Source organism: Scyliorhinus torazame, chromosome 3, assembly GCF_047496885.1.
Source record: "Scyliorhinus torazame isolate Kashiwa2021f chromosome 3, sScyTor2.1, whole genome shotgun sequence".
In the NCBI taxonomy this organism is placed as follows: domain Eukaryota; kingdom Metazoa; phylum Chordata; class Chondrichthyes; order Carcharhiniformes; family Scyliorhinidae; genus Scyliorhinus; species Scyliorhinus torazame.
In genome coordinates, this window is record NC_092709.1 from 26,661,582 (window position 1) to 26,681,020 (window position 19,439).

At 51.1% G+C, this 19,439-nt stretch overlaps 1 protein-coding gene across 4 annotated transcripts in view; it reads left to right on the forward strand.

Annotated features, from left to right (window-relative positions):
* Positions 1–6,850: 6,850 nt before the first annotated feature.
* Positions 6,851–19,439, forward strand: part of gpat3 (glycerol-3-phosphate acyltransferase 3) — a 75,429-nt gene continuing 62,840 nt past the window's right edge. The window contains exons 1-2 of one of the 4 annotated variants that reach the window (XM_072495460.1): positions 6,851–6,991; positions 18,885–19,076. In XM_072495460.1, the coding sequence (XP_072351561.1) occupies positions 18,933–19,076 (144 nt within the window). In that variant the 5' untranslated portion in view covers positions 6,851–6,991; positions 18,885–18,932. Of the gene's footprint in view, positions 6,992–16,567; positions 16,856–18,884; positions 19,077–19,439 lie in introns of those variants that run through there. The other 3 variants (XM_072495457.1, XM_072495459.1, XM_072495458.1) reach the window with 3 other exon arrangements.

The following is a 19,439-nucleotide window of genomic DNA, read 5'->3' on the forward strand; positions in this document are numbered from 1 at the left end:
CGATTTTTACAGTGTTTCCGGACCTCGCGAGCCCAATGATAGCTCCGTGGTCCTATATGACTATGACTCGGACGAACCTTTCGTGTTGCACATTGGCGGCCCCCACATTGAATCCGACGCAGATGCGGATTCATTTTTCGGATTTGAGGATCTTCAATCCAGCAGATATGACGTTCCAACTTATCAGTACCGGATGATGCTGCAGCCTGACATTAACAGACAGGGAGCGGTGCAAGCACACGGAGAGTGCCCTGCTGCCACACAGAGCGTGGTCCACGTCCCGCTCAACGTTCCCGACTCTATGAAAGAAGACATGCAAGACTCCAGAGTGCAGTCCTCGCATGAACCAGAAGTGACTCCAGTGTCACAAGCTTCCACAGCAAGCTCGTGGACAGACTCCACAATTGCAGAAATGCAAGACTCCAGAGCGCAGTCCTTGCACGAACAAGAAGTGACTCCAGTGTCACAAGCCTCCACAGAGAGCTCGTGGACAGCCTCCACGATAGAAGCAACGCAAGACTCCAGACCGCAGTCCTTGCACGAACAAGAAGTGACTCCAGTGTCACAAGCCTCCACAGAGAGCTCGTGGACAGCCTCCACGATAGAAGCAACGCAAGACTCCAGAGCGCAGTCCTTGCACGAACAAGAAGTGACTCCAGTGTCACAAGCCTCCACAGAGAGCTCGTGGACGGACTCCACGATGGAAGGAACGCAAGACTCCAAAGCGCAGTCCTTGCAGGAACAAGACCATGAGGGTCTAGCAACCTCTCCTGACCAACCAGCGGCAGACGATGCAAGTCTGCCATGCTCACGTGAACAGCAAGAAGGCTATAACAGCCTACCATGCTCCACTACACAGCAGCATGACCATGACGGTCTCTCATGCTACAATGAAGGGCACAGCGCTGAAGACTGCTCAAGCCCAACTGAAGACAAGCCAAAGGAATCGCCTCGTCCAAGCCCGAAGAAAAAAGGTTTATGCGCTGACCTTCAGGATCATTATAGCCGAACAGAGATTAATAATGCTGCACGGCCACAGAAGGATGCTGAGGATTTGCTAACGAAATTAATTGAATGTTTAACTTGCAAGGAGCAGACTGAGAATTGCCAGTGTTTCAGTACGGATCGAAAAAATGGACAAGACATTGATCCTCAGGTAATGGAAATAACACAACCTGAATCATATCTACAGCAGGGACAAATGTCTCCCTTCAACACAACACCGCAAAATCCCAACTTCGGAGACCAGCAGTTAGTCAGTAATGACTCTTCAAACCTTGAGGGGAACATTAATTGCATTGAACCTATACACGCTCCACTGATTATTGAGCAGAACATTGGAGCAAGAATCCTGAGGACACCGACATCGAGTAGCCAGATAACGAATTTAAAACCCACAGCAGTGTCAAGTGAACCAAGTGTGCTTTCCACTAATGGTGAAGATGCAGATAAGGTCGACCCGATTATCCATTGTACCACACTAACCCCAGTGATTAAGCAGTTATGTATGGGGAGTATAAGGTGGGCAATTGAGAACAGTAAAAGAGAGACTGTGACCATGCCAGTCCCAGCAAAATCAGACCCAGAGACCATGAAGGCATGTACATTAGACAAAGATACACATGAGGCACCTGAGAAGAAAAGTGAAACGGAATGTTCTTTGGAAAATAGTACAATGTCGATAGAAACATTGGATCCTATATTCGAGACCATACCTATGGGAGAATTTGGGGGTAATAAACAAGGTTCTGCAATGTCTGGGGGAAGATTTAAAATTCCAAAGAAGAAAAGCCCAAATGAAGGACAACGGCAAGACAATGACAGTCCACCGACATGGTGTGCACCACCAGATGAAAACTCTGACAATTTACCCAACCCTAGTGAACAGCAAGCTGCTAATGAGGATCTATCCACGGGATGTGAGACGAGTGACGACAGCATCCCACTTCCCATGCAAAAGGTGCAAGGTGACAGACCTCGCCTAGTGCGTACCGAGGCACTCAACGATCACGGTGGGACCACTGACGACTGCGGTGGCAGCGCACCGCTTCCACCCTCGATGGCTCGACCCTCTCCACTGGTTGGTGCATTCCTGCATGTTCCGACTCCAGAAGTGCAGCTTCAGGGAATCTCGGCTGCCTCCAGTGAACCTGTTGGGACTCCGGACGGGGGGCATCGACGGAAGGCAGACCGGACTCCAGATGGGGAGCAGCCAAGCGCTGACTCTGATTCGCGCACGCCAGACCTTGCTCCGGACGGGCGGTGTCGCGGCCTCGGTGATGGCACGCTCAGGGTGACGGCGGATGCCACGGCGACAGGGAATGGATCGCGTGGCAGTCCCACTGGGTCGGCAGTGGCAACCAGCACCGGCGGTCCAAGATGGACACACCAATTCGCGCCATCGCCAGACGTTGATGCGAGCAACAATTCTCTCTCCAAGGCGACATGCTTCAACGTTTCTCTGCGGAGTCGCCCTTCCGGCACAGCAGGTGGCCGGAACCAGCGTACACGGTCTCGGCCAACTTCCACATCTGGCACAGTCATCGCCTTGCATGATATTAGTGATGGTGCTACTTTGATGGCAACGACCCATCGGCTCCAAGATGCCGTCCACCACAAACATAAAAAGAAAAAGACTCCACCTTGTTCCTGGCATGCAGGGCGGATGGATTGGTGCGTAGGCGCAATCAGCGAGCTTTGCGCCGCCTTCCACGCTCGCAACTGAACCGTACGCACACGCCGGATCCTCCACTGGTTCCCAAGGATGACTTCGTGGAGATGCCACGGATCATGCCCCTTCCATCGCCACCAGAACCAAATCTCCACAGCTGAACCGGCTTGAGGACCAGCCCATTCTTGAGGCGGTCACCCATTAGACTGGACTTATAACGCTGTTCATACGTTCAAAAAGTCAAACACTTCTGTATTATAACCTGTTGTTGTTTATTGTTCCAGATATCGTCTGACCAGACCAATGTTCAAGTTTTTTTTTTTCTCTCGCATCCAAGTTTTGTTATGGTACAACCTTGTTAGTGTGACGCACCCGACATCGCCCCATGTAAATAGTTACGTCATATACACACGCTGTACATAACACACACACACACTCTTCGATGCACTCACGACACAATTATATTTATAACCACGTAGGCACATATCTTTGTAAAAAGGGGGGATGTCATGATATTCAAACACACACATCATGATAGACACACCAACAGACAAATCAGAACACACAACACCACAACCAATGACAGAAAGATATAAAAGCACAGACACGACCCCCGGTGGTGAGTATTAGCTGCAGAGGAGAACCAGGACACATCTATTGCCAAACACACTCAGGGAGACAGCACGTGCAGAGTATCCAGAACGAACTGTATTATAAGAGTTATAATAAAATAGAGTTGTACCACATACAACTGTGTTGGCTCATCTGTGCACCAGAGCACCCAACACCACAACCACCACGGCCCTCGACGCCTCATTCACCCTCGGCCTCCTCACCAGGCCCGTGCGCCCCATCCAGCTCCAGGGGCCTCGGGAAGGCTCCCGCGCCCATCAGCATACTCAGCATCGTAGCCACATACGCCCAAGCATCCGACCCCTCCATGCCCTCAGGGAGACCCAGAATCCGCAGGTTCTTCCTCCTCGACCTATTCTCCAGGTCCTCGAACTTCCCCTGCCATTTTTTATGCAGCGCCTCGTGCGCTTCTACTTTGACAGCCAGGCCCAGGATCTCATCCTCATTATCAGAGGCCTTCTGCTGCACCTCCTTTATCACTGTCCCCTGCATCTTCTGGGTCTCCGCCAGCCTTTCAATCGATGCCTTCATAGGGGCCAACATCTCCGCCTTCAATTCCGCAAAGCAGCTTCTCAAAAACTCCTGCTGCTCCCGAGACCACTGAGCCCACGCTGCCTGGTCCCCGCCCGCCGCCATCTTGCTTTATCGCGCCCGTTCTCCTCTCTTCTCTGGTGCAACTTTTTTGACCGCTCCGCTCCTGGTCCACTCCACACAGTGCTGGGGGAACCTCACTGCTTCCTTCCCACACCGGGAATCATCGTCCAAGTGCTGCTGGAGCTCCTTATAAGGGCCCAAAAGTCCGTTCTCGGCGGGAGCTGCCGACCGTGCGACCTACCCAGGCATAGCCGCAACCGGTAGTTAGGATTTCATTATTAACAATGTATTAATTCATGGAATGTAGGGATTGCTGACAAGGCGAGCATTTATTGTCCATGGTTCCTTGTCTTTGAGAAGATGGTGGTGGGCCACCTCTTTGAACCTTTGAACCCCATGTGCTGAAAGTGGTTACACAATGCCTTCTGTAAGGAGTTGCAGCATTTTGATCCAGTGACAATGAAAGAATGGTGGTCTACATCAAGACAGGATAGTGTGTGAGCTGGATGAGAACTTCTAGGTGATTATATTTCCATGTGTCTGTTGACCTTGTTCTGTTAGATGGTAGAGGTTGGGGTTGGGGCAGTGCTGTTGAAGAAATCTTGGTGAGTTGCTGCAGTGCATCTCGCAGATGGTGCACACTGTAGCCATGGTGCACTAGTGGTGGATGGGTACCAATTAAATGGGCCCTTTTGTCCTTAATGTTATTGAGCTCTGTGAGTGTTGTTGAAGCCATACTCATCCATCAAAGACATCCCTTCCATCAAAAAGTCAGAATTGGAGATGTTTGCGGATGACTGCACAATGTTCAGCACCATTCGTGACTCTTTAGATAATGAAGCAGTCCATGTCCAAATACAGCAAACTTGGACAATATTCAGGCTTGTGCTGACAAGTTGCAAGTTACATTCACGCCACACAAGTGCTAGGCAATTGCCATCTCCTACAAGAGAGGATCTAACCACTGCTCCTTGACATTCAATGGCATTATCATCACTGAATCCCTCACAATCAACATATTGGGGGTTACCATTGATCAGAATCTGAACTGGACTAGCCATATTAATACTGTGGCTACCAGGACAGGTCAAAGGCTGGGAAATCCTCTGGCGAATATCTCACCTCCTGACCTCCAAAGCCTGTCCATATCTACAAGGCACAAATCAGGGGTGTAATGGAATACTCTCCACTTGTTTGGATGAGTGCAGCTCCATCAACACTCAAGAAGCTCAACACCATCCAGGACAAAGCAGCTGCTTGATTGTTCCCCCTTCCACAAACATTCACCGACGAACAGTGGCAGCCGTGTGTACCATCTACAAGATGCACTGCAGTAACTCACCAAGATTCCTTAGCCAGCAACTTCCAAACCCTTACCACCACCATCTAGAAGGACAAGAGCAGCAGATACCTGAGAACCCCACCACCTGGAGGTTCCCCTCCAAGTTATTCACCACCCTGACTTGGAAACATATCGCCATTTCTTCACTGTCGCGGGTCAACATCCTGGAACTCACTCCCTAACAATAGTGGGTATACCTACACCTGCAGCGATTCAGGGACGACATGGTGGTGCAATGGTTAGCACTGCTGCCTCATGGTGCCAAGGAGCCGGGTTCGACCCCGGCCCCTGGTCACTGTCCGCATGCAGTTTGCACATTAACATAGAACATACAGTGCAGAAGGAGGCCCATCGAGTCTGCACCGACCCACTCACCGACCCTGCGTCTCATTCTCCCCGTGTCTGCGTGGGTCTCACCACCACAACCCCAAAGATGTGCAGGGTAGGTAGATTGGCCGTGATAAATTGCCCCTTAATTGGAAAAAAGTGAAATGGGTTCTTTACAATTTAAAAAAGATTCAAGAGGGCAACTCGCCACCACCTTCTAAAGGGATGGGCAATAAATGCTGGCCTAACCAGCGACACCCACATCCAGAGACTATTCCATCACACCATGGCTTGAAGGTGGTGGACAGGCTTTGGGGAGTTAGGAGACGAGTCACTCGCCATAGAACATGTAACCCATGACATGCTCTTGTAACCATAGTATTTAATTGGTTGCTCCAGCTATATTACTATTCAATGGTATGCTCTAGAATGTTGATGACATGGTGGTGCAACTGCTGCCTCATGGTTCGACCCCGGCCCCTGGTCACTGTCCGCGTGCAGTTTCCATCCCATGGGCCGGGCCGGGATTCGAACCCGGATCCTCAGCACCGCAGTCCCAGTACCAACCACAGAGCCACATGCCGCCCCCTGCTACCCAACACTAGAATGTTGATGGTAGGGGATTTGGATGTCAAGGAAAGGTGCTGAGATTCTCTCTTATTGAAAATGGACATTGCCAGGCACATGAGTTGCATGAATGCAACCCAACACATTAAAAAATTTTTTTTTAGAGTACCCAATTATTTATTTTTCCAATTAAGGGGCAATTTAGCGTGGCCAATCCACCTAACCTGCACATCTTTGGGTCGTGGCGGTGAAACCCACGCAGACACGGGGAGAATGTGCAAATTCCACACGGATAGTGACCCAGGGCCGGGATTCGAACCCGGATCCTCAGCGCCGCAGTCCCAGTGCCAACCACAGAGCCACATGCCGCCCCCTGCTACCCAACACTTAACAGCCTAGTTATGGATGTTTCCCAGTTCCTGCTGCATGTGGGCACAGTCTACTTCATTCTATGAAGAGTTGTGAATGGAACAGAACACTTCAGCGAACGTCCCCATTTCTGACCTATGACAAAGGGAACATGGGATGGAAGCTCATGGAAGGAAGGTCATTTTGTACATAGACGAGTTGGAAATAAAATCTCCATACATCTCCTTCTGTACGACAGTGGCTATGGTTCAAAAGTATTTTATTGGCTGTAATGGGATTTCCTGAGATTGTGAGAAGTGTTGTGTAAGTGCAAATCTCTCTATTTTTTCTTCTTTCTTTCTCAGCTGAAGAGAGTCAACATTGTATTTTATTGTTGCACAAATACAATGTTGCAGAAGGTGGAAATCTGAAATCAAATCAGAACATGCTAGATATACCCAGCAGGCCAGGCAGTGAGGGTGGAGAGAGGAACGGGGTTAATGTTACAGGTTCGTCAGAGTTGGAACATGTTTTAGAGTGTAACAGGTATTTTACTTTGTTTGCATTTTACTGTTATAGAATCATGGAATTTGCAGAAGGAGGTTACTTGGCCCATCAAGTCTGCACCAGCCCTTGGAAAGAGCCCATGCCTCCACCCTACCCCTGTAACCCAGCAACCCCACCTAACCTTTTGGACATTAAAGGACAATTTAGCATGGCCAATCCACCTAACCTGCATATATTTGGACTGTGGGTGGAAACCGGAGCACCCGGAGGAAACCCACGCAGACGCAGGGAGAAAGTGCAAACTTCAAGCAGACAGTCACTCGAGGTCGGAATTGAACCCGGAACCCTGGAGCTGTGAAGCAGCAGTGCTAACCACTGTGCCACCATGTGGGGCCAGTTTAGCTCTGTTGGCTGGACAGCTGCTTTGTGATTCAGAGCGAGGCAAACAGCGCGGGTTCAATTCCCGTGCCGGCTGCGTTATTCACAAAGGGCCCATCTCCTCAACTATGCCTTACGCCCGAAGTGTGCCCCTCAGGATAAATCACCACTAGTCTGGGTGGCGCAGTGGTTAGCATTGTTGCCTCACGACGCCGAGGTCCCAGGTTCGACCCTGGCTCTGGGTCACTGTCCGTGTGGAGTTTGCACATTCTCCCCGCGTTTGCGTCGGTTTAGCCCCCACAACCCAAAGATGTGCAGGGCAGGCGGATTGGCCATGCTAAATTGTCCCTTAATTGGAAAAAAATGAATTGGGTACCCTAAATTTATTAAAATAAAATCACCATCAGTGAGCTCTCCCCCTCAAAGGGAAAAGCAGCCCAAAAGGGGCAGGCCAAATGGTGCTCGCTAAATTAGGTCTTAAACCCACTTAAGGCCTACCTACCCGGCATCTATTGGCCTCCCTTAGTCTACCGGCCTCCCCAGGGAGGCTGCAGCTGGGTGCCGATCAGTACTGGTTCACAAGAACATGGACCAGTCAGAATGGTACCCTGGGGAGGGGAGGGGGTCTCCTGGGTCACTGGAGGCCCCTGGGTGAACAGGGACAAAACAGGGTGGTCCTCTGGACCTCCCCTTGAACGTGGGCACACTGGCAGAAAAACTGTCAGGGAGGCATTGCCAAGAGTCAGGGCCCTAAGAGGGCCATGCCTATGCAAGGAAGGAGGAGGGGGGTTTGAAGGGTTGGAGCGGGCAGGTAAGTAGGGGCCTCTGGAAGGAAGGTAGGTGGCCTAGAAAGGGGGATGCTGTAAGGGTGCCGGGGGGCCTAAAGAGAGGGGGCCCCCAGGGACCCCATAGTGGGGTCTCATTTGTGGGTGTGTGGGGTAGTTGCCAGGGCACGGTAGCACAATGGTTAGCATTGTTGCTACACAGCTCCAGGGTCCCAGGTTCAATTCCCGGCTTGGGAATCTGCACGCTCCCCCCATGTCTGCGTGGGTTTCCTCCAGGTGCTCCGGTTTCCTCCCACAAGTCCCAAAAGATGTGATGTCAGGTAATTTGGACATCTTAAATTCTCCCTCTGTGTACCTGAACAGGCGGTGGAGTGTTGCGACTAGGGGATTTTCACAGTAACTTCATTGCAGTGTTAATGTAAGCCTATTATTATTGTGTGTGAGTTGATATTAACCAAGGGTGGGGATATGGGGGACCCATTAGCTCACTTAGAGATTGGGGCACCCTTTCAAAATGGCAGCCCAATCTCTGAGTTCAGCTCCCCAGTGCTGAAAACAATTCTTTTTTTTCAAATTTAGAGTGTTCAATTAAGGGGCAATTTAGTGTGGCCAATCCACCTACCCTGCACATCTTTGGGTTGAGGGGCAAAACCCACACAAACACGGGGAGAATGTGCAAATTCCACACGGTCAGTGACCCAGAGCCAGGATCGAACCTGGGACCTCGGCTCCATGTGGCAGCAGTGCTAACTACTGTGCTGCCCCAACTGATTCCAGATCTTAAGACTCCACCATTGGAATCCCCGTATACTTCCTCGCAGCCAGCGGCAACTGGGCCTTCACCAGAGCCCTCAAACCCGAGCCCCTATCGGACCCCTCCTCCAACCTGATCCCCCCCCCCCCCCCCCCCCCCCCCCCGCCGCCCCGCACCCCCAACCATCTCATCTCATCTTCTCCACGTTCGCTGCCCCATGGTAGTGCATCAGGTTTGGGACGCCAACCCATCTTCCTGCCTCTTCCTTTGTAGCAGCGCTCTCCTCACCCTCGGCACCTTCCCCGCCCACATCAATTCCGAGACCAACGCTTCACCTTCTGGAGAATGGCTCAGGGAGCAAAGTCATGAGGTACTGAAAAACCAGAACCGTGGCAGCACATTTAACTTTACCACCTGCACCCTCCCTGCCAACATCAAGTGCAACGTATCCCACCTTTTAACATCCCCCTTAACCTCTTCACTAACCCTGTCAAGTTCCATCTATGCACTGTGGCCCACGCATGTGTTACAAGAATCCTCAGATACCTGAACCGCTCCCTTCCTACCTTAAACAGTAGCCCCCCAGGTTTGCCCTACTGCCCCGCTGCATTCACCAGGAACACCTCACTCTTCCCTACAGTCAACGTATAGCTGGAAAACATCCCAAATCTCTCCAAAAAGCTCATAATTCTGCCATACTTTCCAAGGGGTCCAACACAAACAACAACAGGTTGTCCGCACACAATCATATCCGGTGCTCCCCACTCCACCTCACAATCCCTCACCACTCAGCTGGTGCCCGAAGGGCCATCGCCAAGGGCTCTATCAATAATGCAAACAACAACAGTGACAGCGGGCACCCCTGCCTTGTTCCCCTGTGCAATCCAAAATACCCCAAACTCGTCTCGTTTGTTCGAACACTAGCCGTGGGGGACACAGACAACAATTGAACCCACGCCTCAAATTTCGGTCCAAACCCAACCTTTCCCAAAACCTCAAAACAGTTCCCTCCATTCTACCCGGTTTAATGTCTTCTCCACATCCATGGCCACAATCACCTCTGGCTCCCATCCCCCTGACGGACTCATAATTACATTCAGCAATCTCCTGATGTTACTGGAGAGCTGCCTCCCCACACAAAACCTGTTTAGTCCTCAGTAACCACCTCTGGGACAGACTCCTCCAATTTACACGCTAACACCTTCACCAGGTCTTTCACATCCATGTTTAGCAGTGAAATGGACCTGTAGGACCCACACTTCAGTGGGTCCTTCCCCGTTTTCAGGATCAACAAAATCAACTTGCCCTTGACCACCGCAGCATTAAACATACTCACCAGGTGAGGGGCCAACCCCGTCGCAAACTGCTTGTAAAACTCCGCCTGGAAGGCATCCGGCCCCGGGTCCTTCCCCGACTGCAACCTACTAATGCACTCCATCACCTTCCTTAATCCCAATGGCTCCTCCGATGCCTGCCTCTCCCCGTCCTCCAACTTTGGGCACCCCCTTGCCCATTGTCAACCGATCAAATTGCCCTGCAACCTCTTCCTCTCTACCAACAGCTCCCTCGTGGGGGCCGCCGAGTATCTCCTGTCCACCTCAACTACCTCATCCAATAACTGCCGCTGCTCCTCCCTCCTCATCCTACCCCTGTGGGCCTTGAAAGAAATAATTTCCCCTCGGACCACCGCCTTTTAAGGCCTCCCAAAGCGTCTCCCATTTAAGACGGAGATTATGAGAATTTTTTTTCCTCTCAAAGGATTGACTGTTAGTCTGTGGAATTCTCCCCCCCCCCGCCCCCCCCCCCCCCCCCCCCCCCCCCGGGGAAAGCAGTGAAGGCTGGATCACTGAACATATTCAAGGCTGAGTTAGACAGATTTTTGATCAACAAGGGAAAGGGGGGGGGGGTTGCAGACATGGAGGACACAATCACACCAGATCATCTTATAGAACGGCATGTCATGATATTCAAACACACACATCATGATGGACACACTAACAGGCAAATCAGAGTACACAACACCACAACCAATCACAGACAAGAACACCAACCACATAAAAAGCACGAGCACGACACCTGGTGGTCAGTAGGTCTGGGGAGAAGGGAACAAGAAAGAGCTGTTAAAACATCACAAGCAGGGAACCCCCACGTGCAGAGTGCAAAGACCAAACTGTAAATAGTAAGTTTAAATAAAATAGCGTTGTACCATATGCAACCGTGTTGGCTCATCTGTGTGTCAGAACACCCAACACCACATGGTACAGGAGTGGATCGATACCTGCCTACTAACCTGCCATTCTGGACATGGACCACACCGACAAACCGCAGCCGATGCAAGTCGCGGGGAACCTAGGTACCAACTGGAAGCTCTACAGGCAGCGATTTGACCTGTACATCCGTGCCACCGAAAAACAGAATGCCTCGGATGACACGAAGATTGCAATGCTCCTCTTCTACGCAGGTCAGCACGCCACCAACGTCTTCAACTCACTGGTGTTCGAAGAAGGCGAAAACCAAGCCAAATATGACACAGTCATCCTCAAACTGGACCAGCACTTTCAAGTTGAAGTAAATGAAAGTTTTGAAAGATACCTCTTTCAGCAACGCCTGCAAGGTAAGGAGGAGCTTTTTCAACCCTTCTTGACGCACCTCCGGATTCTAGCGCAGTCCTGCGGTTACGGCACCACCACAGAGTCCATGATCAGGGACCAGATTGTTTTTGGCGTTGCCTCTAGTGGCCTACGCCAGCAGCTTCTTAAAATGAAAAGCCTCACCTTAGCGTCTGCTGTGGAAGCCTGTGTCCTCCACGAAAATGCTACCTGCCGTTTTGCCCGATTTCAGGCGTCCGAGTTGGCACGGAGGGGGTCCCCAGCCGTCGAATCGGCAAGCCAGGCCGCCCACGACGTCGAACGCATCCAGGCCGTCGATTACTTCCCGACCCACGGCCCGGACGACAGCGGCCGCTTCCCGCGCTTTTCGCGGTCTCCCGCGCAGGTGCGCGCCAAAAATAACGGCCACAACGAGGGACGCACTGCGCAGGCGCGCCCACCGCAAGATCGCACTGCGCATACGCAGTGGCGCAACGAACGCCGTGACGTCATGACGTGCGGCAATTGTGGAGCTCTACATTTAAAAGGGCAATGTCCTGCAAAAAACCGACAGTGCCTCAGATGTGGCAAGATGGGCCACTACGCAGCCTACTGTCGTTCGGCTCAACCCATGGATCCGGCGCATCCTCGACAATCTCGCAGACAAGTCAGGACCGTCCAGCCCACGCATCAAGACTTCCAGTTAAGTGATGCAGATGACCAGGATGCCTTCCGCGTTTCCGTCATTGATGTCAACAAGGTCAATGCCATCAATCCAGCCGATGAGTGGTGTGCCACCCTGACGGTCAACCGATCGCGCGTCGCCTTCCGTCTGGACACCGGCGTATCCGCCAACCTGATTGCTTACTCTGCAGTCCAGGCCATGAAGGTCAAACCACCCATCACGCCATCCCGGCTCAAGATGGTTGACTATAACGGGAACGTCATCCCGTCCATAGGATCTTGCCAGCTACAGGTGACTCACAAGATGTACACGGCCACACTCCCCTTCGAAGTTGTCGGCTCATCAAAGGACTCGTTACTGGGCGCACAGGCGTGTAAGGTCCTTCACCTGGTACAGCGCATTATGTCTCTCTCTCCAGATGAGATATCCGACTTCCCGGATGCTGAGTTCCACGCAAATCTCCATTCCCTCCTTGCTCACAACCAGGAGGTTTTTGAAGGCATGGGGACATTGCCATACACGTACAAGATTCGACTCAGACCGGACGCCATCCCTGTCGTTCACGCACCTCGCAGGGTTCCTGCGCCACTCAAAGACCGCCTCAAGGCACAACTGCAGATTCTTCAGGACCAAGGGGTCCTATCCAGGGTCACGGAGCCCACGCCATGGGTCAGCTCCATGGTCTGTGTAAAGAAGCCCTCTGGCGAGCTCCGTATATGTATAGATCCTAAAGATCTGAATAACAACATCATGCGGGAACACTATCCCATCCCGAAACGAGAAGACCTCACCAGCGAGATGGCGCGAGCCAAAATATTCACTAAATTGGATGCGTCCAAAGGATTCTGGCAGATCCAACTGGACCCGGCCAGCCGAAGACTATGCACATTCAACACCCCTTTTGGCAGATTCTGCTACAACCGGATGCCATTCGGCATCATTTCAGCATCTGAAGTTTTCCACCGCATTATGGAGCAGATGATGGAAGGCATCGAAGGGGTACGTGTATATGTGGACGATATCATCATTTGGTCCACCACTCCGCAGGAACACATGCATCGTCTACGACGTGTCTTTACCCGCATACGACAAAATGGCCTGCGTCTCAACCGTGCGAAGTGTGCCTTCGGCCAGACGGAGCTGAAATTCCTCGGGGACCACATCTCAAGGTCAGGGGTCCGTCCCGATGCAGACAAGGTTAGCGCCATCACAGCCATGCCACGACCGGCTGACAAGAAGGCTGTCTTAAGATTCCTGGGCATGGTCAACTTCCTTGGGAAGTTCATTCCCAACCTGGCTTCTCATACAACAAACATGCGCCATCTCGTAAAAAAATCGACAGAATTCAACTGGCACCAATCGCATCAGAGGGAATGGGAGGAGCTCAAGCACAAACTGGTCACGGCACCAGTGCTGGCCTTCTTTGACACGACTCGCCCTACAAAGATCTCAACAGACGCCAGCCAATCTGGTATTGGAGCGGTACTCCTGCAAAAAGACAGCACGTCGTCATGGGCCCCGGTTGCATATGCCTCACGAGCCATGGCCCCTACCGAACAGCGCTACGCGCAAATCGAAAAAGAATGCCTGGGCTTGTTAACTGGACTGGACAAGTTCCACGACTATGTGTATGGCCTGCCACGATTTACGGTCGAAACTGACCACCGCCCCCTGGTCAACATCATTAACAAAGACCTGAACGACATGACTCCTCGCCTCCAGCGCATCTTACTTAAACTCAGGAGGTACGATTTTGAACTGATCTACACTCCGGGGAAGGAGCTCATCGTGGCGGACACTCTTTCCCTAGCAGTGAGCACACCACCAGATGCGGAGGGGTTCGTGCGTCAAATTGAGGCACACGTAACTCTGACAGCAGCAAATCTGCCAGCTGATGATCCTAGTCTGGCCCACATACGCGCAGAGACGGCGACTGACCCCCTTCTGCAGCGAGTGATGCGCCACATGACGGAAGGGTGGCTAAAAGGGCAGTGCCCCCAGTTTTATAATGTGCGAGATGATCTCACCAACATAGACGGGGTCCTTATGAAATCACTCAGGATCGTTATTCCGCACAGCGTGCGCCAGATGATTCTTCATCAACTACACGAAGGCCACTTGGGCGTCGAAAAATGCAGACGAAGGGCCCGGGAGGCGGTATATTGGCCGGGTATCAATGAAGACATAGCCAACATGGTGCTCAACTGCACAACCTGTCAGAGGTTTCAGCCGGCGCAACCTCCGGAAACACTTCTACCACACGAGATGGTGACGTCCCCCTGGGCGAAGGTGGGTGTTGACCTATTTCACGCGGTCGGCAGAGATTACATTGTTATTATAGACTACTTCTCAAACTACCCGGAAGTCATGCCTCTCCATGATCTGACGTCGTCCGCAGTCATTGGGGCCTGCAAGGAAACATTTGCTCGCTATGGCATTCCAAGGACTGTCATGTCAGACAATGGACCCTGTTTCGCCAGCCGTGAATGGTCGTCCTTTGCCGCAGCATATGGTTTCACTCATGTGACATCCAGCCCTCTGCATCCACAATCGAACGGGAAGGCTGAAAAGGGTGTCCACATCGCCAAGCGGCTCCTGTGCAAGGCGGCTGCTGCCGGATCGGACTTTAACCTTGCCTTGCTGGCCTATCGATCGGCCCCGCTATCCACGGGTCTCTCGCCAGCGCAGCTACTAATGGGTCGCTCCCTCAGGACGATGGTACCTTCCATCCTGGCACCAACAACAGACCATGAGGCGGTTCTTCGGAACATGCAACTGCAGCGTGATCGCCAGAAAAGTCGGTACGACACACGAGCGACGGACCTGCCCCCCCTGTCCTCCGGAGACAAAGTACGCGTCCATCAACCGTATGGTGGCTGGTCAGCACCGGCCGAAGTCCTCCGACAAGTGGCTCCCCGCTCGTTCCTGGTTCGCATGCCGGATGGTTCCGTGCGTCGCCGCAATCGGCGCGCCCTTCGCCGACTTCCACGCTCACAGCCACACAGTACGCACACGCCAGATCCTCAACAGGCTTCCGAGGATGACTTTGTGGAGCTGCCGCACATCACGCCCTTTCCATCGCCACCCATGGCCATGCCTGCACAGCAGCCGGTGGTTCTTGATCCACCCTTGAGGCGGTCAACCCGAACTCGTCGCAAGCCCATTAGACTGGACTTATAATACCGTTCATATGTTTAACAAGTTGCACAATTTTACATGATAACCTGTTGTTGTTTATCGTTCCAGATGTCGTCTGACTGGACAACTGTTCAAGTTTTTTTTTCTTCTTCTCTCGTTCGCATTTATGTTATGTTATGGTACAACTTGGTTCATGTGACGCACCCGACATCGCCCCATGTACATAGTTCCGTCATATGCACATGCTGCACACGACACACACACACTCTTAGATGCACTCACGACACGATCATATTTATTACCACGTAGGCACATATCTTTGTAAAAAGGGGGGATGTCATGATATTCAAACACACACATCATGATGGACACACTAACAGGCAAATCAGAGTACACAACACCACAACCAATCACAGACAAGAACACCAACCACATAAAAAGCACGAGCACGACACCTGGTGGTCAGTAGGTCTGGGGAGAAGGGAACAAGAAAGAGCTGTTAAAACATCACAAGCAGGGAACCCCCACGTGCAGAGTGCAAAGACCAAACTGTAAATAGTAAGTTTAAATAAAATAGCGTTGTACCATATGCAACCGTGTTGGCTCATCTGTGTGTCAGAACACCCAACACCACACGGCAGAGCATGCTAAAGGGGCCGAATGGCTTTCTCATTCTCCTCGGGTGCTCTGGTTCCTCCCCACAAATCCCGAAAGACGAACTGTTAGGTGAATTGGGCATTCTGAATTCTCCCTCTGTGTACCGGGGCTTTTCACAGTAACTTCATTGCAGTGTTAATGTAAGCCTATTTGTGACAATAAAGATTATTAATTCTTGTTTATCAAAATACAAGACAATAAAGCAATAGTCAATTAACGATATTTAATTTTATGCTTTTTGTTTTTGCTGGAACCAAAACAATGCAGTAAATTCATTCGAAACACACAGTACAAGTTCTACAGCAGCAGGAGTATTGATTGGATACTACAGTAACCTGTCCATGATTTGCTCCATTTGTCCTGCGTTACGCGTGAAATGTGTAAAAAAAATAACAACTGCCAGGGTGAAAAGCGACAGTGAGGACAGGGAAAATAGAGAGAAACACCGAAGCAGAGAAAAGTTAGGGGAGCCCAGGGCAGAGGGAGAGAGGCTGGTGAAGGCTGTCAGTGTCTGTCCCTCCCGCAGGGCGATACCCACTCCACAGGGGGGCTTGGCAGGGGGCCAGTCCTCAGCCCCGGCCCATCGCTGCAACCAGGGAGGGGCCGAGCCCGGAGTTCCGGGTAGGCGTGGCGAGGAACCAGTGAACTGTGGACCGGAGCAAGAAGCGAAGCCGGAGTGAGAGGGACTGGGGAGCGGAGCCGGAGTGAGAGGGACTGGGGAGCGGACTCGCAATCAGAGGGACTGGGGGTAAGAACCAACCTGGCGCAAGGAACAGAGGTTGTGTTACGAACCCTCCATAGTTGAAGGTCAATCAACCCCCAGGGCGCTGGGTTGCAACCCTTGTGCGAATCACAGGGATATTAAAAAAGTACTTTTAAAAGTAATTTTCTTTGAACATTTCTCTTTACCAGATCTAAAAAATGTTGAAAATGGGGAGGGAATGCTGTTTGGCTGACAATCTAGCATCATCCAATTGGGTAATGAGTGCTTTCCAATTGGTGTAGGAAGGCAGTGTGTCTGCCACAAAGATGGGTGTGTTTTTTGGGGGGGGGAAAAAGATGGATGTGTTGATCCCACGAACGATTGGAGTATGGGAACAAGTCACAGAATGAAATGAAATGAAAATCGCTTATTGTCACAAGTAGGCTTCAAATGAAGTTACTGTGAAAAGCCCCTAGTCGCCACATTCCTCTAGGAATACATTTTATCACAGTTGGCAACCCCAGGCAGGAGTAGGGACAGACCCGGGGTAAGGGACAGGAGTAGGGATGAAACTGGCGTAAGGGATAAGGAGTAAGATGGGCAGGAACAAACTAGTGAACATAGAGTGAAAGGAGCAAGTTTATAGAGTGAACGTGATGTAATGGGGAAAGAAGATTAAAGAATGCAACTGATAAAGGGGCAGGAGTAAGAGCCCGATCTGCAGTGAAGAGAGCTAGGAGTAAGGAGGGAAGCCCCTGCACTGTCCACTGGCTGGGACCCAGCACCCCTTTATCCGGCCCTCTGCTGCTGAGCAGGATGAGGTATCCCCTCAGTTACTGGTCAGCCAGTGCATTGTCTCATTTAGCATCTTTTTAGTGACCTGAAGGAGGGAAGATGGCTCGGTGCCTAATCCCAAATAGTCGCCTGTTTCCCCCACCTTGGTGGTCTGCATTCTTCATGCCCGCTACCAACATCTAGCACCCCAGAGGGTGGACATCTGTTACCAGGCATGGGGTGCCCACTATTCCCAATCCCTCCTGGGTATGTTGGGATTTTCCAATCTCAAATTTTCAGTTCCTATCCCTGACTGGACAGGAGTTTGGGATATGTATGGGAAGGGAAGGGTTTCCAGTCCTGCAATGTGTGGTGGTGGGGATATTGGTCAGGTGTAGAGGTATTGCTGGTTTTCACTTTGACACAGTATTTGTGTTACATCTCACTTGTGCACAATGTTGGCGTATCTGTGGGTCCTCAGTTCTATATGGTGGGCAAGGGGAGGGGTATGTGCCAGTCTCCAATTCCCCACTCAGGGTTTCCTCCCACAGCCCAAAGATATGCAGGTTAGGTGGATTGGCCATGGTAAATAGTCCCTTGGTGTCCAGGCTAGGTGGGGTTATGGGTTTGCAGGGGAGTGGTCCTCGGTAGGGTGCTCTTTCGGCGAGTCGGTGCAGACTCGAAGGGCCAAATAGCCTCCTGCACTGTAGGGATTCCATGATTCCTGCTTTTTGACCATTATCCCGTGTTAAGCTCTCCTTCCTGCGCTCTATATCGTTTTCAGACTCTACAACCTCCTGAGGTTTCTATGCTTCCCCAAATCTTACCTTGTGCGCACCTTCCATTTTGCTCACTCTTCCATTGGTAACCCTGCCTTCAGCTGCCTGACCCCTAACCTCTGTGATTCACTCCCAAAGTCTCTTTGACTTTCTCTCCTCCTTTTAAGATGCTCTTTCAAACATAACTTTGACCAAGCTTCGCGTCACCTGTTTTACCATTTCGTTATGAGGTTTGGTGGCAAATTTGTTTAATAATTCTCCTGAGACGTTCCTTGGAATATTGCACTACATTTAAGGTGCTATACGAATGTAAGTTGTTTGTAAATAGGTATTGCTTCAGGTGAGTTTATACAGGGGGCGGGATTTAAAACGTGAATGAGGTGTTAAAATGTCAGCGACTAGGCAACACGATGGCGCAGAGAGTAGCACTGCTGCCTCACGGGTCACTGTCCGTGTGGAGTTTGCACATTCTCCCCGTGTTTGCGTGGGTTTCGCCCCCAGAACCCAAAGATGTGCAGGCTAGGTGGATTGCCCCTTAATTGGAAAGAATGAATTGGGTACTCTAATTTTTTTTTAAAATGTGAGCGACTATGTGCAGGAGGAGTGTCCCCATTATTACTGTTCTGTAATTCCCTTTTAATGTTTGTCCTCCAGAGCTGGACTCAGTGAACTTTGGTTGCTGAGGGTAGAGAGTGACAGTGGATGGAGGGATTTTGGGGGCTCCTGTTGAAGGTGCTGTCGGTATGGCTGATTCTTGGGATCGCTCTCATTATGCTGCCTGCCATGTTTGGAGTTTCGTTGGGAATAACAGAGCTATACATGAAGATTCTGGTCAAGACTCTTGAGGTAAGAGATTTTATTCAATTGAGGATACATTGCAAGTCAGTAGAAGACACTTTTGACTTTAGTTATAGCATTGTGTCTGATACCGGAAGAAGATGTTGGGGACAGGCATTTCTAAAAGGGTAAAATGGGACCTGCTGGGAAAATGACCCTCTTTGAGCTTGAGGGTCCTCAGCAGTTGTTTGTTACAACACCTTCGATCTCTTGTAACCATTTCAGGTAAGTATGGCGTTTTGTTTACAAAGTAGGATATACTTTAATTTTAAAATGCTTTCTCTCTTTCCCCCCCCCCCCCGAAATAACAATTTAAAATGTAAACTGACCGGCGATGGCTTCGTGCAGCGAGGAGCTGAGCTGTTCATTGGT